We start from the raw sequence: 23,458 nt of genomic DNA on the forward strand, positions 1-23,458 counted from the left end.
AGAATCTCACTTAACCTGTATGGTTCTTCTTTACTGTGTAGCTTCTCATAGGTCCTGGGAAGGATTATGACTATTTTGTGAGTTTGGGTTCCACCATCCTCCCAAGTGATATTGCCCTTAAAAAATTACCCCCCCAAAAAAAATCTGTTTGAAAGTGGGGGGGGGGGTCGACTTCCCCCCCCCCCCAGGTGCGTAATTAATATCAACTTAACATTAAAATAATGGGATTTATCTTTCAATTCTAATTAAAGCTCTGAAAGAATTTTTTTAAACATGCTTTAATCTAAAAACAAATTATTATTTAAAAAATATTTAAAAAATCATATACTTTAGGTGGAGTCAAGTGATGCAGTTTTTATTGCTGATATCTCAGAGGAGAGAGAACCTGAGGATGATGTCAATAGGAGCTCCTATAACAACCAGAAATATGATAACTTTATTTTAGAAGCAATTAGGTAACAAAAAGTTTGATTATAAGGAGTAAAAATAAACCTGAATTCTATGTTCTACCATTACTTTGGATTCTTAAATGTTTTTGGCCTCTAGGGAGAAAAGGGCTGCGCCCCCTGTGTATGGAAAGAGGAGATAGGGAACAAACAGACAGATATGTTAATAGAGAATAAACAATAAATAATTAGCTTATTTTCTAATTTATTTAATAGTTGACAGATATAAAAGTCAAGTAGAATTTATCTAATTATTTAGATATGATATTTCTGATGAGGCTGCTGCTGCTTTAGCAAATGGTTTACTCCGGGACTTAAAAATAATAACAGATAACTCAAATCATGAAGTACTAGATGCAGACAAAGTCCGTAAAGAAAAATTAAGAATTGGCAAAAAACTAGAAAAGAAAGAAAAAGAAACTCTTGATGAGGATCCTCTCTTTATAAAGATAGAGGCTGAGAGTGTTGAAGTAATTATAAAAGAGGAAATAAAAGAGGAAGAAGGAATTGAGAGTAAAGAATTTGTTTAAGTAGATAAAAATAAAAATGTTTGATAAATGAATGATTAGTTAATATCTTATATTCAGGGTGTATAAAAAAAATCTGCGTTTTCCAGATTTGGGAAAAAAACATAAGGAGTACAAAAAAATAATTATAGGTTTGTATTCTCTATAGATATATAAATCAAAGTTACTAAAGGTGTTTTTGATTACTCTAAAAAGAACGGCGCATTTTAGAGTTGATTAACTCTAAAAAGCATGAATGATAATGTTTTGGTCAGTTTTTAAGGCTTCTTATATAGAAAAATATTATTCCTATCTCACTAAAAAGATGTACAAACATATTTTATGTCATTTAAATTTTTATTCAACTTATTTTAATGTTGCACAATTCCGGTCAAATTTAAAATCTCCGCCCACTTTTGGCATCTAATTGAACTGGAACTACTTAACGGACATTTATAATCCACCCCTCCCCCCTTCTAATACGGGTCAAATGTTTTATATTTACGGTCAAATTATAAATCTCGCGTACTTACATCAACATTTAAGTTATTAATTTGTAGGTTGCAGTTGCACTTTTAAGTAAATAAATCAAACTGCTGTAACTTTTTTGTTTTTAAAGATAACTTCTTGGGATAAAATGGATTTTTGTTTTTATGTTAAAATCTAAAATAATAAAAAGAATTAGTCATCAAAAGTTTCTTCAACTAAGAGAAACGAGAAATATTGCAATTTTTTATCAAAAATATACAAGTTATTTCAATCTAATTAATATACCAAATTTAACATCAAGCATTTTTCACCTACATGTACCTATCAGTAGAGCTGCATTTTTAGAGATATTGAAAAACACCTTAAGTAAATGTTATGTACATTATTACAGAGAATATGACTTATAATTATTTTTTTCATGCTCCTTCTGATTGATTCCCAAAACTGGAAAACGCAGTTTTTTTTGAGACACATTGTATACTTTGTTTGCTTTATTTTGGTTATTGTTTAAACACAAATCTGCGTTACCTCTAACTTTAATTTTTGTAAACCAAAATATTTATATCATTTCCTAATATTTAATAAGTTCTCATAATTAAAATTGTTTTACTTGTAAAATAATAATGGATGTTTATTTTCAGACAGAAAATAAAATGAAATAAGACTAAACGTTATAAAACTGAATTTCTTTGAAACATTAAAAGGAAAAAACATAGGTATGTTATATATTTTCAAATTAAAGTAAGTAAATGTTTGTCTGTCAATAGGAAAGACTTTGCTAACCACTAATAATATATTCAGTTCTCTTTTAAGAAATCTTTACATAAGTCTATGTATAGTTTTTTTTTACTTTTGGAGTTGGTTTGTAGTACGAATCTTTTATGGGAAAAGACCGCTAGAAAAATTTCTGTTTCTTTTTTCTTTAATTTAAAAAAAGAATTACTTCCCTCAAAGTACCAAAGTACCTAGAAAAGCTCAGAACTCACCCCCCCCCCTCCCCCACTCACTTTAGCACTGCTACTAGTCAAAGATCAAATAATTAAGACAACAAATTATAATTTTCTTTCCTTATCAGAAATCATGTTCAATATTTTTTATTCCAGGTGAAAAAACAATTTCCAATCCATCATGTTGTCTTGTGATTTTTGTTTAAAGAAATTCTCCCGCAAGGACGCTTTAACAAGGCATATGAGGGTCCATACAGGAGAGAAGCCTTTCAAATGTGATTTATGTGGTAAAGCATTTACGCAGAAATGTAATCTAATAATACATGAAATGATCCATACAGGTGAAAAGCCATACACTTGTGATACATGTGATAAAGCTTTCTTACAACAAAGTTCATTAACTGTACACAAAAGGATTCATACAGGAGAGAAGCCATACTCTTGTGGTACATGTGGAAAAGCTTTCTGTACAAATAGTGAGTTAACTGTCCATATGAGAATCCATACAGGAGAGAAACCATACTCTTGTGATATATGTAAAAAATCTTATAATGATAATTCAAACCTTTTAAGACATAATAAATCAACGGGACATCTCAAGCAGTTAGAATCTACTAAGAATACAGTTTCAAGTTCTGCTTCTACAAGATTTGTTGATTGTGATGAAGCTTATATTAACCCAGAAATTAAAGAAGAAGAAACTCTTGATGAGGATTCTATCTTTGTAAAGATGGAGGCTGAGAGTGTGGAAGTAATTATAAAAGAGGAAATAAAAGAGGAAGAAGAAATTGAGAATGAAGAATTTGTTTAAAAATAAAAATGTTTGATAAATGAATGAACCTAAATTGACAATTTGCTGTAAACGCAAGTTCTTTGTTTTACATTTATCATGTAAATGATATTACTCTTTTGAAAAATAATTTCTAAAAATGTTATTTATATGAATTTTAAAAGTGTGTAAATAGGTAGGGTCAAGCGGGGCATTACCGGTAATTTTTTACCCATTTTCAGAAAATTACTTTTTTCTCCATGTTCTAATCGACTGACAGAAAAAAAACATTAAACCAAATTTGTTCCTTATTAAATTGCCTACAAAAAAGTATAAAATTTTTGTGAGATGAATTTTAAGGGTACTTTTTGGGTCTCAAAGTCGGACGAAAATCTTTTTTTTTTCAAAAATTTTTTCATCTAGGTGTATAAAGATCGACCTACACAAAATTGGTGAGACCTAGAACTGATCCGTAAAAACCTTTTGAACTAAGAATTGCCCGCTCTTTCCAAATCCGTTGAGAGCTTAAATGTAGAGTTAATATTTTTTTCAAAAATGACCAAAGTTCGCGCGGGGTATTTTTCGGTAACGTCGAAAAAAAAATTCAAATTCGATTTTTAAGATCAATTTTCAGGTTTTCTTTGGTAAAATTTAAAATTCAATATGGGCTTTTTAAGAATTAGGCTAAAAAGTGAATAGAACAGTTTTTTTTATATAAAAAATTAAATTTTATTTTTTAAGAAAATTTTTGTGAAAAAAAAATCAAAATTTCTCGACTTTAAAAAAAAATGATTTTTGACATAGAAGGAATAGTCCGATCATTATGAAAATTTTTGTGGATAATCCCTATAACCTATACTAATTATGATTATTTATGTTTAACTGGCCGTTTGGCCGTTTTTCATCGATTTTTTTAGTTTGAAAAGACGTTACCCACAATGCCCCATCGTGGGGCATTTATCGGTAATTTCTTTGAGTCCAATTATGACAAACTTCTAAAAGTCCTAGGATAACGTCCTATTAGGACCTGATAGTCCTTTCCGTAAGCTTTCTAATGGTCTTGGTCCCATTTAAAAATATTAATATTTACCCCATTTTTTTTTCAAAAAACCGAAAAAATTACCGGTAATGCCCCGCCTCACCCTAGTATCTTATATATTTTGTTTGCTTTACTAATTGATATTATATAGTAAAAATTAATTATATTTCAACTAAGTTGTGTAGATACTGTTTCTGTTAATACATTTTTCTGTCCTTCTCTTGAATGCAAAAATGTGAATACCTTCTTTAATTTAATTAGATCTACTTATGAAATAATAATTTTGTCTATTTTCAGACAAAAAATGAAATGAAATAAGATTTGAAACTGAAGTCAACATAAAGAGAAACAAACCACGCATAGTCCCAGTTCACAAAATTAAAGTAAGTTTTTTTTACAAGTACAAAGATAATTTTGTTTATAACATTAATGAAAACACAGAAACATAATTGGAATTCTTTTACTTACATAGTGACGGACTCACCATACATATAAAGTAGCTATACTACATAAGATATGGATGTAAGAGGAGAGTTTTCATAGAGTATATCTGGAATACTTTTACCAAAATAGTGAAAGCTGCACGAATTAAATACTAGCTGCTATACAAAATTTAGTATTCAATATGATTATTAAACAAGGATGACAACATCTATAAGTAGCGAAGCACAAAAAATATGTATAAGAATTTAAATTTCTTAATATTTATATTTCAGTACTATGACTAACAGACTGACGGTCAAAGTAAATTACATACTGGATACTTAAAACAACGGGAAATTTAATTTTGATATTTTTAACTACAAAAAAATTTAAAAATCGGACCATAAACACCAAAGTTACGGAGAAAAATGTGAAAAATACAAAAATAGCCTAAAACCTGCTTAAAGGCAGTCTGACCGTCATAGTTGTTTTCTTGAAACGACAAGAAATTTAATTTCAATACTATAACTGAAAAAATTTTGGAAATCGAACCCAACACCAAAGATTTCAAATTATAGAGTAGCTTCGCTACTAAAAATATGAAGGCTTGAAATTAGTATTTTCAATTCTACACAGACAATTACATTCAATATTATCTATTTCAGGTGTATGGACAATTAAGAATCCATCATGAACAAGTGTCATATCTGCTTCAAGGAATTCTCTAGAAAGGACTATTTAAAAGTTCATATGAGAATACATACAGGCGAGAAGCCATATAAATGTAATTTATGTGGAAAAGCATTTATAAAAAGCAGTGATTTAACAACACACATGAGAATTCATACAGGTGATAAGCCATTCAAATGTGATTTGTGTCCAAAAGCTTTCTCACAACCAGGTAATTTAACTGATCATAAAAGAATCCATACAGGAGAGAGGCCATACATGTAAAAAAAGTTTTCGTACAACTACAACATTGATTGTAAAGAATAGAAGTCAAATAGGAAAGAAGATATACACTTGTTTTAAATGTGAAAAGACATCACAACAAATTGATTTCAGCCATAAATCAAGTTGGAATATCACACCTTCTGCTTCTACCAGTTTTGTTGATTGTGGCGAAGCTGATTTAAAACTTGAGATAAAAGAAGAAGAAACTCTTGATGAGAATCCTATCTATATAAAGATTGAGGCTGAGAGTGTGGAAGTAATTATAAAAGAGGAAATTTAATTAAAGAAGAAGAAGGAATTGAGAGTGAAGAATTTGTTTAAGTTGATATAAAAAAATGTTTGATTACTGAATGAACCTAAATTGTGAATTTTCTGTAAATGTCTTTTAGCTTTATTATATTTATTTTTGTATTTAAGATTTGATGTAATGTGTAAATGATATTACTTCTCCTAAAACAATTTTAAAGAAAAAATCGTATTTTTTTGAAAATAATTTTATATTTGTTAAAAGTAAATAGGTACCTAGTATCTTATATACAGGGTTGTATATTCTGCACAATATTAATTTTTTTCCCCTGCTGCAATTTTTTATTTTTTTCCCCTCCTAGTTTTTTCCAGTAACGAAGGGGATAAAATGGAAAAATATTTTTAAAACTCTTTATTTTATTCATATCATCCCCCCTCCCACGTATTCTTTTAGTTTTTTTCACCAATGAGGGGAGAAAAATTGCAAAAAAATGGTTTCAGTTCTCTTAATTTTTACATTTTTTCCCCAAACCACAATTTTTTTTTTACGGCCCTCAGCAGGGTAAAATTAGCAGAATGTACACCCCTGCTTATATACTTTGTTTGCTTTATTGTTTATGCATAAATCTGCGTTGCCCTAACTCTGCGGGGCTACCTTGTACAAGTTTGTACATACCCAATTTACCATAACCTAAAATTGATGAATACTAATTGATATAAAATTAAAGAATTGAGTATATTTCAACTAAATTGTATAGAAATTGTTTCTGTTTTTACTTTTTTTCTATGCTATTAGAATTGTGTTACTTGTAAAATCATTATTATATTTATTTTCAGACTGAATATAAATTGAATTGAGACTCTAAGATAATAAAAAGAAAGAAAAACACAAAGAAGAAAAAAACGAGAGAGATTTGAGTTTAGCAAAGTAAAGTAAGTTAGTTTTTATATTACCTATATAATAGAGCAGAATCTTTAGAATCTTATTATTAGTATTAATCAAAGTATTAATGATGTAGGATGTCTGTCTGTAATAAAAATAAATTAGTTTTCTATAATTAAAATTTTATTTAATCAGTTAAGGTTTGGAATGTTTTTTTCTATAAATTTAAATTATTAATTTAATTTAAATAAATGATGAAGATGGACATTGAAAAAAACATCAAAATTAGATCGGGTAATAATACTATATTCATGTATTGTACTTGTGAGTGGATAGAAGAAAAAAGTTGGATAAGAATTAGTTGTAAGAGAGTTTTCACAGAGTACATCTTGAATACTTTTATCTATATATTGACGGACACACCATACAAATAGAGTAGCTTTACTATATAAGATATGGATGTATAGTAGATGAGTTCTAACACCTTTATAATAGAAAGCTATTATTATTAAAAAATATGAAGGCTTTAAATTATTAATTTCAATTCAATTTCAAACATTCAATATTATTTATTTTAGGTGTAAGGACAATTAAGACTCCACCATGAACACGTGTCATATCTGCTCCAAGGAATTTTCTGTAAAGAGTAATTTAACTAAACATATGAGAATTCATGCAGGTGAGAAGCCATTCAAATGTGATTTTTGTGAAAAGGCATTTTCAGACAGTGGTAACTTAATAATACACAAAAGAATCCATACAGGAGATAAGCCATATTCTTGTGATACATGCGAAAAAGCTTTTTCAAGCCAAAGTTATTTAATTATCCATAAGAGGATTCATACAGGCGAGAAGCCATACTCTTGTGATACATGTAAGAAAGCTTTCCATACGAAACGTATTTTAAATGACCATAAGAGGATTCATACAGGAGAGAAGCCATACTCTTGTAATACATGTGAAAGGGCTTTCTCACAGCAAAGTGCCTTATATGTTCATAATCGGATTCATACAGGAGAGAAAGCATTTTCTTGTGATACATGTGAAAAGACTTTCTATACAAATCGTATGTTAACAGTTCATAAGAGGATCCATACAGGAGAGAAGCCATACTCTTGTTCTGTATGTGAAAAGGCTTTCTCATTAAAACGTTATTTAACTCCTCACAAGAAGATCCACACAGAAGAGAAATTATTCTCTTGTGACATATGTAATAAAGCTTTCCGTACAAATAAAGAGTTGACTGTCCATAAGCGGACCCACATTGATGGAAAGCCATACTCATGTGATGCATGTAAAAAAGCTTTTGCAATAAAAAGTGATTTAACATTACACATACAGAGAATTCATACAGGTGAAAAACCATTTAAATGTTATACATGTAAAAACGGTTTTCATACAAATGGTGAGTTAACTGTCCATAAAAGGATCCATACAGGAGAGAAGCCATACTCTTGTGATAAATGTAAAAGGGCTTTCTCACAGCAAAGTGCCTTATATGTTCATAATCGGATCCATACAGGAGAGAAACCATACCATTGTGATGTGTGTGAAAAGTCATTCCTACAATTAGGTCATTTGACAAGACACAAGATGATACACACAGGAGAGAAGCCATTCAAATGTGAATTTTGTGAAAAAGCTTTTTCTCAACAATATAGATTAGTTGAACATAAGAAGATCCATGAAGGGGAGAAGCCATACTCTTGTGAAGTATGCAACAAATCTTTAAAATCAAATTCAGAATTAACACAGCACAAAAAAACCGCAGCACATCTTAAGATGTTAGAATCTACTAAGGAGAACGTTTCACTTTCTGCTTCTATTAGTTTTGTTGATTGTGGTGAAAATAATATTAAACTAGAAATCAAAGAAGAAGAAACCCTTGATGAGGATCCTCTCTCTATCAACATGGAGGCTGATAATGTTAAAGACTCTATAAAACAGGAAATAGAAGAAGAAATTCAGGATAAAGATTCTCTTTCTTGTGATAAGAATCCTGATGATGATTATATAAATTCTATTGACATTGTTGAACACAAGATTGAAATATCATAAACTGATAAACATGATAATATTAAAAAATTTATTTTTAGTAGATTTAATGTTCAAAACAAATATTTTAAATTAATGATATCGTGAATATATGACTCTTTTTGTATCAAATTTTCAATTATATTTTCAATATTCAAATTATTCTAGAACTATTTTGATTATAGGAGTTTTTGTAGTTATTTTGCTCTTGTACAATTTCTGTAAAATCAATACTTGTTACTTTACTATTTTTATTCATTATAACTTATGTCGTGCATTATACATATTATTTTTCAGATATAGCTAAACAATGAAATGATTTGAATATATTTAGAATATTTTTACCGCATTGTCCTTCAATGAAAACAGGAAATAAAAGAAGAAAGTCAGATCAACGAGTAGCTAGTCAAAGATTGCAGAAAATAACTAGCCAACAAGAATGTGATTATCAGTAAACATAAGGCTGTAGCCAATAGAAACACCAAGAGAAAGAAAACTCAAGTGTAAGTATTATTTTATTAGATTAAAGTATCTAAAAGTCTGTTGTCCATTATAAATAACTTCTCTTACCACTGATATTCAGTATTACTCTGAAAACAATTCTTTTTTCTTACATTTAAATAAGAACTGTTACCCTTAAATTGGTGCACAGAATTTGATTGAACACATTTCACATCCACTTTGGCACATATAAAAGTCAAAGATACAATAAGGGCAAAAAATTATACTCAGAAATTTTTAACTATTATTTATTTCAGGTGCAAGAATAGTTAACTGTTCATCATGCTGTTGTGTTATATTTGCTTCAAGAAATTTTCATTCAAGAGCGATTTGCTAATACATTTAGAAATTCATGAAGAAGAAAAGCCTTTCAAATGTAAATTGTGTGAAAGAGCATTTACAACGGATGGTAGTTTAACAGCACATTTCAGAATTCATACAGATAAGAAGCCGTTCAAATGTAATTTTTGTAAAAATGTGTTTTCAGACAGTAGTACCTTGAACAAGCACAAGAAGATCCACGCAAGTGAGAAACCATACTCTTGTGCAACATGTAAAAAATCTTTTCGTACAAATCAACAGCTAGCAGTTCACAAGAGGATTCATACTGGAGAGAAGCCTTACTCTTGTGATACATGTGAGAAAACTTTCTCACAAAAAGTTCATTTAAATGATCACAAGAGGAACCATACTGGAGAGAAGCCATACTCTTGTGATAAATGTGAAAAGACTTTCTCAAGACGACGTTATTTAATTGACCATAATAGGATCCATACAGGTGAGAAGCCATACTCTTGTGATACATGTGAAAAAGCTTTCCATACAGGTAGTGAATTAACTGTTCATAAGAAGATTCATACAGGTGAGAAAAGATACTCTTGTAATACTTGTGAAAAAGCTTTTGCACAACATACTAGTTTAAATCGCCATAAGAGGATTCATTCAGGAGTAAAGCAGTACTCTTGTGAATTATGCCATAAATCTTATTACACTAGTTTTGAACTGACAAGACATGAAAAATCTACTGGACATCTGAAGAAGTTAGAATCTACTAAGAATACAGTTCCATCTTCTACTTCTGCCAATTTTGTTGATTGTGGTGAAGCTGATGTAAAATTAGAGATAAAAGAGGAAGACACTCTTGATGAAGATCCTCTCTCTATCAACATGGAGGCTGAGAATGTTGAAAAAACTAAAAAACAGGAAATAAAAGAAGAAGAAATTCAGAATAAAGATTCTCTTTCTTGTGAACAGAATTCTGATGAGCACAAGATTGAGATATGATTAACTAAATGCTTTGATGAAAGAATTTAATCTTAGTAGACTTAATGTTATTAACAAATCTTTTGAACTTATGATAACTTAGAAGTTGGTCCATATTTGACTCAAAGCAGTTACCGAAAATTACCCGTTAGGGGGGGCAATTCTTGAAATTTTTTTCAACCTAACAAAAATCGATGAAAACTGCCAGTCGAGCATAAATAATCATAATTAATGGATAAATACCTAATGAATTATCTACAAAAATTTTCATAAGGTCACAAAAATAAAGGTCATTTATGAAAGTCGAAATTACCGAGAATAGCCCCTTACCGAAAATAGCCCCCTCCCCCCCCTTAACCCCTATACATATTTTTCACATATAAAGAAAAAACTAAATGATGAAATGTGATATTTTATGAAAATAGGTACCTAGTAATCTTTAATACAAAGTAGAACAATATCTGTCTGTCTTGTGCTTAAGATCATTCTAAGTTAGGTTGATAAAATGTTCTTCATTTATGATGATCTATCTCTAAATCATTTAATATATTGGTATGTAAATATCCATGTTATATACCTACCCAGCTGTTCAAAAATCCGCATGGAGGTTGGCTGAACAACGCATACATACATTACATTATAAGTATTGCGTCGGTTTTATAGGAAAATGTAACGTAATTGCCGCATTCATGCGGCGATAATTTGATAAAATTGTTTCTTGTTAGACCTTTCCATTTTCTTACCTAAAAATTACACCACATGCAACGCCCGATAACGTCGAGAAATAAAAAAAAATGTAACTAATTTGATTGATGTAGTTTAATTTTAAAAATAGCAACTTTAAAGTCACATATGAACGTCGTTAAATTGAAAAAATTGTAGCATATTTAAAACATTTTAATTTTAAATGAAATAGTTTTAACGTATTAATGAAAAACGGCCTATGCTAACCTCAATTTTTCTGAATTTGTGTCGCATGATTTATTGTGTATGATACATATTTGGGACTTAACACATTTTCAAATTTTATACTAAAAAACAAAGTTAATTTTCTGAAAAATTACAGCGGTTTTGGTCCAAGGTATTCCCCCTACTCTAACTTTTCTTGTTGCACACTTAATTTAGCAACATCTTATGTTAAAAAGGATAGTTGTGATCAAATAAACTATCAAAATAATGTAAATCAAACTAGAAGTATAAATTGCAGCAGGTATATAAAGGTTATCCGTTTCGAACTAAACCTAGTTGTAGAAATCCTTTCCCAAAACAAGAAAAATAATGTAAAATTTATAACAAAATACTTAGATATAATTTCTATTTATTATATTTAACCTCATAATATAAAAAACACAATATAACCATCCAAAACAAAAAAAAAAGTTATTTTTCTCAGTCACTTTTTCAAAACTTTAGCTCTAAAAATCTCCGGAGTTAATGGAGGTAAAATTAAAATTTTTATATCTACTTATGTGGAAATCTATAGAGAACAAGGACATATACATTTTTTAATAATTCATTGAGAAATAAGGGCTGCAGATGCTAAAATATACTTTTTCGAGGGTCATACTGTATATTCCAAATATGATTGATATTATATTTACATTTCCAGATTAAATGCATTAAAAGGACTAAATGAGCACCCCAACTAACGCCAAAGATGAAAATCTCGATTATGAGACTTACTTTTCTGCCAAAAGAGCACTACAACCAAGCAAAAGCATATCTGGATCATCCACACAACAAAAGAAAGCTATTGTAAATCGGAAATTAGATTTTCAGATTGCCCAGGTAGGAATACATAGAAAGGATAGTTGCAGGTAGTGCATTGAACAAGTTGGAAGTATTAGTTAAAGTGAACCTTTAAATGTTTTTTGTAGGATATGATAGAAATGATGGTTAGCCATGACAATATTTAAGCTAAAGTAGTCTTTTAGCAGGCACTTTTTGCTAAAACCATAGAACAGGAAAAAAATATGATGTTCGTTAAATTCAAGTTCAAAGGCATTACATCTTTTTCAACTTTACAATTAACGTATATTATTAATGGCACCGTAAAAAACTGGGGGGGGGGGGGGGGGTAATGCAATCATCTTGCAATCAATGTGTAAATGGCAATTAGAATCCAAATTTTGTTAAGAAACTTGGCGTTGATTACGAGATGGTTCCATTACCTCCCCTCCCCCCTTATTTACAGGAACTAATAACATTGCATATCAATAAACATAACTTAAATATTAAGGAAGTAAGGAAGAGTTTGCCTACGCCTCAATTGGAAGACAAGATTACTAAGGTACATAAAGTTTACAATTGTCTACTGCCATATGGATGGGTCGCCACTATTTTTGGAAGCATTTTTGAGCTCAGCACCCATAAAAACCTACCCCTAGACCCGTCACAAGCCCTATGTACTCATTCTACTCTTGGCTGCTGGCAGCTGCCATATGGACGGGCCGCCACTATAAGAAACTTGGCGTTGATTATGAGATGGTTCCATTACCTCGCTCCCCCCTTATTTACAGGAACTAGTAACATTGCATATCAATAAACATAACTTAAATATTAAGGAAGTAAGGAAGAGTTTGCCTACGCCTCAATTGGAAGACAAGATTACTGAGGTACATAAAGTTTACAATATGGACGGGTCGCCACTATATTTGGAAGCATTTTTGAGCTCAGCACCCATAAAAACCTACCTCTAGACCCGTCACAAGCCCTATGTACTGCTTATACTCTTGGCCGCTGGTAGCCATTTTTAGCCTGTTCTAGCCGTTTAGCAGCTGGTACTAGAAATTTTAAAAATGGTTATTGCTATCATTTACCATGAATTAAACCAAAAATACGTTTTAAAAAGTTGATTGCTACGTAATTAATGATGAATTTGCCCTGAAAATAGGCAAAAAAACGGCTAAACGGCTGAGCTGCCAGCTGTTACTTTTCCAACTTTTTGTTCGATTTAGGGAAAATAGACCTACCAAGGAATACTCATGCAAAATTTCAGATCGAAAATCGAACTCTTAGTGCCATTTGCTCACTGATTACGAGATGGTTGCATTAAAAATACCTATTTTATGTAACATTATCTTTAAATTAGGAAAATTCTTAAAATTCACAGAATTAGGTAATACTTATTTCTCGTATCGCATTGTAATAGTTTTTTCGTATGATTGAGAACTGTTTCTAATCTCCTGGATTAGAATTGGATTCGAATGAATATACGAAAGAGAAGGTTTCCATAGATAATAAATAATAATTGGATATAGTATTCTACACAAATTTTAATTGTTTTAGATAATTAACGGTGCTGTAGACATTTGGAGGAAGGAGATGATGGAAACGCGTGCTTTTTTTACGTGTAAGTACAGTTCTTAATAACATTTTCCTAAGTTCTCAACCTTACTGGAATTATATTAATTTATCGTAACAAATTATTGACAGCTTTATGCAGAAAATAAATGTACCATTCTGCAATTAAGAGCAGTTTGTTTTTACCCCCACATTACTGAAGGCACTGGCTAAAAATTGGTTCAGGGGTGTTTATTCTGCACAAGACTCATTTTTTTTCCGCTGCTGCAAAATTTTTTTAGTTTTTTTTCCCCCCTCCAATTTTTTTCCAGCAAGGAAGGGCATGAAATGGAAAAATATTTTCAAAACTCTTTATTTTATTCATATTATCTCCCCTCTCACATATTCTTATATTTTTTTCTTTCACCAAAGAGAGGAGAAAAGTGGGAATAAAATGCTTTCATTCCTCTTAATTTTTACATTTTTTCCCTCCAACCACATATTTTTTTTATTTTTTACCCCCCATCCCCTAAGCCAGGTCAAATTTGCAGAATATACACTCCTGAATTAGTTTTAATCTTATTAATCGGTTATTAAGCAATACTTGAATGAATATTCTAGACTAGATAATTTGGCAATGTTTGAAAACCGATGCGAAATTCTTTTTATTCATGTCTCCACTTGTTGTTAAAGTAATGGATATTGCAATCAAAATTTTAAAAAGTAATGGGTACATTGCAGCATTGATTACAATAAGAAATTATGTTTTTGGTGAGTGTTCCAACCAAAAAATAATAAATTTATTGTTTTATTATTTCTTTAGCCTCCCTGCTTCGTTTCCAAACAGAAATGGTGGAAAGCATTACCTCAGTCTCAAACACCAGACTAAATGATATCAAAGAAGAAATGACAAACTTGAAGACAAACTTAGACGATTTATGCCTTGATATGGTAAGTTATAAAAAAGTTTCTAGGTAAGAATTAGGGTCCAAGGTGATGAAATCTTATGTTGTCTAAAATAAGGTGAAGGTTGTTAGATAATTTAATCTACTACAATTACAACACTATTTTTGTTCTAAATATTATTTCATATATTTAGGTATCTTATTAGGCAATAGGTAGCCTTTTGGGAATTGTTTTTAACAATTTAAAAATTTGTATCACCCCCACCTCCTTACCTCCCCTGTAGAAAAATAATAATTACCATGGCCGCAGAATGGCCTCATAGCATGCCTAATCGCTGGCACTTAGCCTCCTAGCCTATAACCTAACCTAACCTAATTGAAAAAATTTCTATTAGTATATTGTTATAATGTCCATTATTATTTATTTAGAGTACAATGAAGGAGTTGTTTGGTGAAAATTTTAAAGGAGCACGGGAAATACATTCAACAGAGAAAAAGGAAGAAGTAAGGTACATAGATGAGAAGGAGGATATTAACACGAGAGAAAAGTGGCTGTATCTCCTACAGAACATGGAGAAACGAGAATGCGTGGTATGTATTGACTACACTTTTTAGTAGTAAAGCTACTCTATAATTCGAAATATCTGTTCATCCGTTAGAGAAAAAGAAGGGGAAACATTTTTTACTATGGATTAAGTAAATTTTTATGTGTTTTAATGTATAATAGACATGAAACATTTTTAAGGTAATTCATAGATATATTGTAAAGAATTAATTTTTAATTAGTTTTGATAGATAAAATCAAAAGACCTAACTTTACTGTATACTAGCATACAATATTTATGAAGCAATACACTCTAAAAGCTGAGTATTTTATCCACAAAGGAAAGAAACATCACAATTCAGTAAAATTGATTTAATCCATAGTAAAAAATAAACTTTAAAATCTTAATAAAAATCGATGTGTTCTCATTTTTGGCTTTGCAGTTTGATTCTACAGGTGTCAGCAGGGTGTCGGAGCCGTATAATTTTGATGCGGCTCCGGCTCCTACCTTAAAATTATTATATCAATTTTTTTTAATTATTGAATTTGATAAAATAAAATAAATAATATAAAATATTTTGCTTTTATTTGATTAAAGCTATATAAAAGTAGAAGGATGTGTGTCTATTTGTTAAGTAACAATAGTTTTTCAGTTAATTATATGGAAATAGACCGTTGCCAAATTATAATATTACTTTTAAAAATCATTTTTAGCTAAACCGCAGCCGGAGCCGTTTTTAACGAAAAATACGGCTCCGGATCCGGCTCCACCAAAAATGTTGCTGCTTCCGGCTCCGAAACACTGGGTGTCAGAGTATATTTTTTATATACCTTTCAAAAATAGGTTAAAAACAGTTTAAAGGATTTAGCAGGTTCTGAGCGCACATTTGCCGCGTAACAAGTTATTATCCTGGCAGACAAAAATCAATGAAAATAATTCATAGCCGACGAAAAAGTAAAAAAATTGTTATAATAAAACTTAACTAATCGTCAGCTTATTTATGTTTTTACTTCCCTACACCCCTGTGTCTTCAGTTATTCTGAAAAAATTTTGATTAAATATTGGATGTACATTTTAGCACGAATCCTGGATAACAAAATTAATAACCAAACAGATGAATGTGCACTCCTTTGTGCGAGAAACTCTCTACAGTGATGGAAGTAAGAGCAGAATTCAATTAGACTCCTGGCTTAAAGACATTGAACATGAAGGTAAATAAATGTAAGCTGGCGGTGCAGCCGACTAGCCGTGTTTGGGCTTTTTTAAAGCAAAATTATAGATAATGATAATAATACACTTGTTAAAAAGGGAGGGGGTGGTTGTGACCCTGTTTGATACCAAAACTCATTCTAAGTGCCCATTGCACACTGATTACCAGATGATTGCATTAACTCCCCCCCCCCCCCCTCTATTGTTATTTTTGTCTGAATAACATGACATTACCATGATGCTTTAATGTTATTTTAGATTCACAAATCCTTCAGATCCTTCAAGACAAATGTGGAAGTTACGCTAAAAACCTTGACGTACAATCACTGCTCAAAGGAATCAGACCAGAAACGCATCGCATAGCTAAAGATCTGCGCCAACATGAAGAAGCTGCAATGAAACTAGAAGAAAATGATTTACCCAGCAACATCCGGCTAAAAATCCAGGGAAATTTGTTGACCCATGAAAGTGTGTACAATATTTTAATTTGGAAAATGAAATCCCGCATCAAGCGCAATCATAGAGATAGGTAAGTGTTAGTTAGTGTATTATATTGTCAAAATATGTGGACATTAAATGCAAATAAGCTTCATAAGGGATAAGACAATGGCTTATAGATTGATGTACATCACCAATGATGACACCCAAAATTACCCCTTCTGTAGACTAAAATTAGTGGTTGAAATGCTTAAACACTCAAAAACCAATCAAAATTCACTGAAGTGTAGAAAGTTAGTAGGCCAACAAATAAGAAAAGGTTATAAATAAAAACTTTGGGTACTAGTGTAATAAAAAATCCTTTGTCCCCTATCTCTGTGAATATTTACCCTTGAATAATTTCTAGAGCTAGAAGATCTAGGGAGAGCACCAAAAGAACATATGAACAAACTGATGAGGCTGATACCACCAAGCGAGTGCTGGCGACACTAGAATCAAACTTCATAAATGAACAATACGTGAAATTTGATCGTGTGAAAGCGCCAAAGCTTAACAAAAAGCCTCGGTATTCTGACACGATTACAACTGCTAAATCTTCAGGTATTTTAAACTTATTGTGTTCTTTCTAGTGATGGCAATCCGTCGAATTTTTGGGCCGGATTCGGATTCCGGATTCTTAAAAGAATCCGTCAAAAAAAGTGGCCGATTCCTTGCGGATTCCGGATTCTTATTTTTGGCGGATTCCGGATTCTAGCAGTATTTTTAAAGGCTTTTTAAAAAAAAATAAAAAATCAAGTGCTACATATGTCCTAAAAATTAATGTTCTTGGTGATCTCTATAATTCACTTCCGAGAATCGAACCAGATTAAAAAAAATTTTATATGTAATGCTGATAATCTTTGCCTTCAAAAAGCGAGAGTTGAAAGAAAAAACTCAAGACGCTAATTTTAGCATATCAATTAAGAATCCGGAATCCGCTATTAAAAAACGGATTCCGGATTCGGATTCCAAAATTGGCCCAAAAATTGGGCGGATTCCGGATCCCGGATTCCGGATTGCCAACCCTAGTTCTTTCACTAAGGAATGGTTTCCAGTGCCAAGGCATCCCAAACTAAATTGCTGCATCTCCTTTTTTTTTAATTGAGTACCTTTGACTTTTAGTTTTGGTTGCAAAAAGTGTCACATCTGCTATCTGTCACATCCCTATTGTTCAGAAAATATCTTTGACAGTGACGTGTAATTAAATTGTTTATCTTGTAATACATAACTTTTTTTTTATTCTGGTCCATCAATGAATTTTTTTCAAGATAGAGAAAAAGGTATTGATCTTAACTTTTAACATTTTAATGTTTGGTCGTTGTTGATCTCTAACTTAGTAACCCTTAAACCCAGGTTTTGAATATGACCAAGAGTTTTTTATTTTGCTTTAACCCATGACAAACGGGCTTTTATATTGTAAGTTTTAACCACAACCACAGGGTTTAAATTATAATTAACTGTTTTTTTGCTACCTAATGTTTTTAAAAGTATTCTAGTAAGTACTGAAATTAACATTGATAAAATGTTTTGTTTTAGTAATGGACAATGACAATGATGATGATGATGACTTCAAAAGAACCCAAGAAGGTATATTTTAACTTTCAATGATTTTTGTGGCATTGCATATCCGTATAAAGTTAGACATAAGAAATATTTGTTTAACATTTGCAATGCGAATGAGTAACACGTAGTTACTTATCTTGCTATGATAGTATACCTATCGGAAATAATACAGATGGACATTTCAAATTATAGAGTAGCTTTGCTATTTAAAATTCATATAACTACTTTGTCCATTACTCTGGCATGTTTCAAAAGACCCTTACAAATTTTGTAAGAGTTAACATTTTCATATATTTATTTAGATGCTAATGAATTAAGCCAGGATATTTGGACCAGCACTCAAAAAGTTGTAGGTAAGAATTCCATTGGTTTTTTTTTATTAGAGACGTTACTGTATAATTCACTTTCTCCGTACAACAAAACTGTGAGTTTGTAATGATATGAGAGAATTAACAATTAGCATCCAGGGCTCAATACCAGCTGAGTATCCACAAATTCCCTAATAGTAGCTGAGTATCCTTGCATTATTCCCAAGAGTAGTTGAATATCCACACTTTTCCCCTATGGTAGTTGAATATCCACAAAAGTTTCCTAATTGGTATTTATATTATATACTTTCGTAATGCTTCTCATGACAATAAAGCAAATTAATGCAAGCAATTTACACCTATCATTTAACTGTCTATTTTTCTAGACTGATTTAAAAATTTTAAAAAACATTATTTTTATGTAATACTTATACATTTTTTATTACATTCAAATTAGATATCTTCAAACTTATAAGAAATAAATATCATTTAGATATAAATCAATCCATGTATGTTTTTGTCTTCAACTTATTATGTATAAAGAAGCCGAAAAATATCCACCCACTTATTGCACATTGCACAAGGATGACAAAATCATTAAAAGCGTAGTTGGACATACGGACAATTTTAAAATACCTAAACCAACGTAAGTTATGTACTAACGGACAGACCTTTATTGTAGAAAAGCCTTGCTTTTGAAAATGATCAATCTACAGGTTCTAAAATCCTTTGTTTTATATGGACAAAAAGCCATGATTATAAAGTTGATACATTACCCTAGAAATGTAGAAAAACTTTGCTTTCATTTATTATATTATATGAAAAAAAACATGTTTAAAATGAACCTACGATTTTTATTTATATAAATGTTATGCTACTAATATAAGTTAATTCTATAACATTTCTTATCAAAACCTTTGTTACAAAATTCAAAATAATTGTTTTAAAACTTCCCCCCCCCCCCCCCCCAATGGTAGTTGAATATCCACACATTTTCCCAATGGTAGCTGAGTATACAAAAATGACTCCAATAGTATCTGAATATCCACGTGGATACTCAGCTGGTATTGAGCCGCATCCAGTATATTGGTCTTTCAGCCCGTATAATGTTAATTCCGAAACGGACGTTAATCTTTTCTAGTAAAAATGTTAGCATGCAACTAAAATAATCCATAACATGCCCTTTTTTTTAGAGAATCTTTGAAAATTTGTATAATTTTAGATCAGCAACATGTTTGCGGATTATGCAACATGAGAATGGCAAACATTCTCAAGAATGTTCACATGAATGTTTGCCATGAAGCGAGCCACCAGATACCACAAGTGTACCAGGAACAACTACTCCAAATGCATAATGATGCATGGGAGAAGTTCACGTTTGAGGCAGGCAAAGGTATTTTAATACGTAATCCTTTTACATTAAAAAAAAGAAATTTTTTTGTCCGTCTGTAGACATAGATATCGCCCATTGATGAACCTGTAAGGTTCTCCATTGCAGTGAAGCTTCTTATAGATCCAGGGAAGGTTTTTAACTTTTTTGGGGGAGGGTATCTCCACCCCCTCGATAAGAAAAGTCCCCATCCCCCTTCTAACGAAACTTTTAAAAAATATTTCCCTTCCATTTTCGCTCAACATTTTTGGTTGAAAAAAAGGTTGTCTCATCAATTCAAAATTGTCTAATTTGACGAGAAAAAGCAAAATAAACTTTGGCAGGAAACGGCGGTTTTTGGCAAGGGTGAGGGTTCCGCCGCTGTTTCTTCACAGTTCCACATCGTACCAAGCAACTGCCATGCCAAATTGTAGTGTTGTAACTTTATTCTTAGTCTAGTCCCTTTGACTATTAGTTTTGGCATGAAAAAGTGTCACAGGCGCCTCCCCCCTATTTCGTTCTAATAGAAATTAAGTGCTAAATATTTTTATTGATACTTGTCTGCTATATTCAAAACTAACTCAGCGAGTTAGCTTCAATGGTGCGCTAGTCCCCAAAGTCATTCAATATGGTATATTAATACAAGTGATATATGTTTTGTTTAGGAGTACCAGATTCCAAGTTTAAAAGACCTGTTTCACCAGTTAGGCCAAATGTAGTTCAAGGTATGAATTAGTAAAAATGACCTAATGTCAATAAACCATTGTTATTCTCTTTAATAAAAATTTATTAAGTTTTTCCAATTTTATACCAACCAACCCCCTCCTCCCCCCTGGTTAAGTAACTGGGTTAGACAAGGTTGAAATAGTTGAGGTTATATGGCGCCTGCGGCTAGATAGGCAAGGGGGCCGATTTCGAGGGGGAGGGGGAAGGATACAATTTCCTTGTTCAACCTTCATTCTGTGTCTTGACAATTTTTTTCAGAATGCTTAATGTTTAAATGCTAAAAATATTGCTGAAATTGGGTGAGGGGAGATGTTTCTTAAAGCTTTGGATAGTATTAATAATAGTGATGGCAATCCGTCGAACTTTTGGACCGGATTCTTTAAAAAATCCGTCAAAAAGAGTGGCGGATTCCGGATTCTTATTTTTGGCGAATTCCGGATTCAGGATTCTAGCAGTATTTTAAAAGGCTTTTTTTAAAATTTAAATATTTAAGTGCTACATATGTCCTAAAAAATAATGTTCTTGGTGTTATCTATAATTCACTGCCGAGAATCAAACCAGATTTAAAAGATATTATATATAATGATGATAATCTTTGCATTCAAAAAGGGGAAGTTGAAAGAAAAAACTCAAGACGCTTATTTTAGCCTGCCAATTATGAATCTGAAATCGGCTATTAAAATTCAGGATTCTGATTCCAAAATTGGCCCAAAAATTAAGCGGATTCCGGATCCGGATTGCCAACCCTAATTAATAAACAAAATATTTACATTTATTTATTCATGTAGGAGGTCCAGGGCTCGATCTTGGAGGAGGAAAAGGACAAGGAGGAGGAGAAGGACATGGAGGAGGAAAAGTTAAAGGCAGAGGACCAACTCGCGGACGAGGAAGACCCGTCGGGTCGAAAAATAAATCGTCTTCCGAGATACGTGGGGATAAAGTTGAAAACCCAAGGAAAAGCAAAGATTTTTGCAAGAAACGATATTTAGAATTGATATTATTTTAAAATTGAAATTGAATTACGTAGCATTTAAACATAATTATTAGCTCATTTTTGGCTAAAGGGGTGTATGCACGAACAATAGCAAGTGAATCTAAGCACCTTCCAGTAGCGAACCTGAGTATTTTATTGGTGAACATACACTAGGTTTATGCTTAATATGATTATATCGACTATATATAAATTGAGTTTCACCAAGGTTTTATATGATTTTTTGGGCATATTTTGACTACGGAGAGTGGTTGTTTTATTGTTTTTAGTTAAAGGTAAACTAAATTTCTGCCGAAAATGAGCTTATATTTTTTTTCCAGGAAACGTAATTTAATTTCACATTAGCTATTGGATAAACAGATCTATAGTCTAGATGTATATAAAGTTAACTATCTCCCCCCTTTTTCAAAGGACTTTTTTCATCTGCAAGCCAATTGTTGTCTGCTACTTGGCTATGTTAATATTCCCAACCTAATTTTAAAGAACCCAATTGAGAGTCGGCACAGTTCTTTCATTTTTAAAAGCGAACCTTTTCTATAATTAGGGTCTGTCCGTCTGTCCGCAACGGTTAGCTTTTTAAGTGGAATGGTCAGCTCTTTTCGTTATTTTAGACATGTAAGAATTGTTCTATCGATTTCAAACTTTGCATGCTGATTCCTATAACAGTTAGGAACGATTTTGAAATCGTAGCAACTCTATAATCATTACCAGAAAGTCCGTACGTCCATTAAAGCATGTTTATTTTTAACCTTTTAAACAACAATTATCTATGTTATAAAATTATCCTATTCATCTGATTTTTTGGCATAGTGATTTCTATTATATTAAGGTATATTGTTATAAGCAAAGCATCTCTATAATCAAGTCCTTAAAATGTAAATATCCCAAAATGTCCCAAAATAATATCCTGTATTTAAGCAGTTTGGCACAAAACATACTTTTATTTATGTTTAAACTCATACCTTTATATTCTGATAATTAAGTTCAGACACTCTACAAGTGTTAATGTTCCATAAAGACCATACTCTTGTGATACATGTATAAAATCTTTCTGTACTAGAAGTGAGTTAAAAGTACATATGAGGATGCATACAGGAGAGAAACCATACTCTTGTGAATTAGGCAAGAAATCTTTTTCCCATAGTTCAAATCTGACAATACATAAAAAAGCATATGTACATCTGAAGAAGTTAGAAACTACTAAGAATACAGTAACGCCATCTACTTCTAGTTTTGTTGATTGTGGTGAAGCTGATATTAAGCAAGAAATAAGAGAAGAAAGAAAAACTCTTGATGAAGATCCTCTCTCTATCAATATGAAGGCCGGGAACGCTGAAGAAATTATAAAACAGGAAATAGAAGAAGAAATTGAGGATAATGATTCTCTTTCTTGTAAACAGAATCCTGATGAGGATTACATAAATACAATTGAAATTGTGAAACATGAAATTGAATATGATTAGGGTCAAGCGGGGCATTAACCGGTAAGGGGCATTACCGGTAATTTTTTACCCACCTTCAGAAAATGACATTTTTCTCCATGTTTTAATCGACTAACAGAAAAAAACATAAAAGCAAATTTG

At 31.4% G+C, this 23,458-nt stretch overlaps 4 protein-coding genes across 11 annotated transcripts in view; all 4 read left to right on the forward strand.

Annotated features, from left to right (window-relative positions):
* The window catches only part of LOC145332932 (uncharacterized), a 21,000-nt gene extending 18,905 nt beyond the window's left edge, over positions 1-2,095 (forward strand). For 4 of the 5 annotated variants that reach the window (XM_080178045.1, XM_080178044.1, XM_080178046.1 and 1 more), the window contains exons 5-6: positions 334-455; positions 706-2,095. In XM_080178045.1, coding sequence (XP_080034171.1) covers positions 334-455; positions 706-976 — 393 coding nt within the window. In that variant the 3' untranslated portion in view covers positions 977-2,095. The remainder of the gene's footprint in view (positions 1-333; positions 456-705) is intronic. The other variant, XR_013884376.1, reaches the window with a different exon arrangement.
* A 4,550-nt stretch (positions 2,096-6,645) lies between these two features.
* On the forward strand, positions 6,646-8,762 carry LOC145332931 (uncharacterized). 2 transcript variants are annotated; one of them, XM_080178042.1, is made up of 2 exons: positions 6,646-6,752; positions 7,281-8,762. In XM_080178042.1, the coding sequence occupies exon 2, from the start codon at positions 7,306-7,308 to the stop codon at positions 8,758-8,760; it is 1,455 nt and encodes a 484-aa protein (XP_080034168.1). In that variant the 5' UTR covers positions 6,646-6,752; positions 7,281-7,305; the 3' UTR covers positions 8,761-8,762. The 2 variants fall into 2 exon arrangements, with proteins under 2 accessions (XP_080034168.1, XP_080034169.1); XM_080178043.1 differs by having other exon boundaries at positions 6,655-6,747.
* A 275-nt stretch (positions 8,763-9,037) lies between these two features.
* LOC145332936 (uncharacterized) lies at positions 9,038-10,605 on the forward strand. Its single transcript, XM_080178052.1, has 2 exons — positions 9,038-9,239; positions 9,495-10,605. The coding sequence occupies exon 2, from the start codon at positions 9,520-9,522 to the stop codon at positions 10,519-10,521; it is 1,002 nt and encodes a 333-aa protein (XP_080034178.1). The 5' UTR covers positions 9,038-9,239; positions 9,495-9,519; the 3' UTR covers positions 10,522-10,605.
* A 1,275-nt stretch (positions 10,606-11,880) lies between these two features.
* LOC145332935 (uncharacterized) lies at positions 11,881-22,088 on the forward strand. 3 transcript variants are annotated; one of them, XM_080178049.1, is made up of 14 exons: positions 11,885-12,288; positions 12,740-12,790; positions 13,065-13,115; positions 13,789-13,852; positions 14,606-14,733; positions 15,117-15,278; positions 16,311-16,443; positions 16,700-16,970; positions 17,286-17,479; positions 18,455-18,505; positions 18,784-18,834; positions 20,012-20,182; positions 20,824-20,883; positions 21,673-22,088. In XM_080178049.1, exons 1-14 carry the CDS (start codon positions 12,133-12,135, stop codon positions 21,888-21,890), a joined length of 1,761 nt encoding a protein of 586 aa, XP_080034175.1. In that variant the 5' UTR covers positions 11,885-12,132; the 3' UTR covers positions 21,891-22,088. The 3 variants fall into 3 exon arrangements, with proteins under 3 accessions (XP_080034177.1, XP_080034176.1, XP_080034175.1); XM_080178050.1 differs by lacking the exon at positions 18,784-18,834 and having other exon boundaries at positions 11,884-12,288; XM_080178051.1 differs by lacking the exons at positions 12,740-12,790; positions 13,065-13,115 and having other exon boundaries at positions 11,881-12,288.
* Positions 22,089-23,458: the final 1,370 nt, after the last annotated feature.

The sequence above is a fragment of the Acartia tonsa genome, chromosome 11 (genome assembly GCF_053477335.1).
Source record: "Acartia tonsa isolate MP-2025a chromosome 11, ASM5347733v1, whole genome shotgun sequence".
NCBI classification, from domain to species: Eukaryota; Metazoa; Arthropoda; class Copepoda; order Calanoida; family Acartiidae; genus Acartia; species Acartia tonsa.

What these genes read in the sequence shown, in the direction of transcription:
- LOC145332931 (XM_080178042.1), top strand. Translation starts at nt 7,306, where the DNA reads ATGAACACGTGTCATATCTGCTCCAAGGAATTTTCTGTAAAGAGTAAT.
- LOC145332936 (XM_080178052.1), top strand. Translation starts at nt 9,520, where the DNA reads ATGCTGTTGTGTTATATTTGCTTCAAGAAATTTTCATTCAAGAGCGAT.
- LOC145332935 (XM_080178049.1), top strand. Translation starts at nt 12,133, where the DNA reads ATGAGCACCCCAACTAACGCCAAAGATGAAAATCTCGATTATGAGACT. An exon ending in ACGATTTATGCCTTGATATG is followed by an intron (nt 14,734 to 15,116) that starts GTAAGTTATAAA and finishes TTATTTATTTAG; the next exon opens with AGTACAATGAAGGAGTTGTT. An exon ending in AAGCGCAATCATAGAGATAG is followed by an intron (nt 16,971 to 17,285) that starts GTAAGTGTTAGT and finishes AATAATTTCTAG; the next exon opens with AGCTAGAAGATCTAGGGAGA.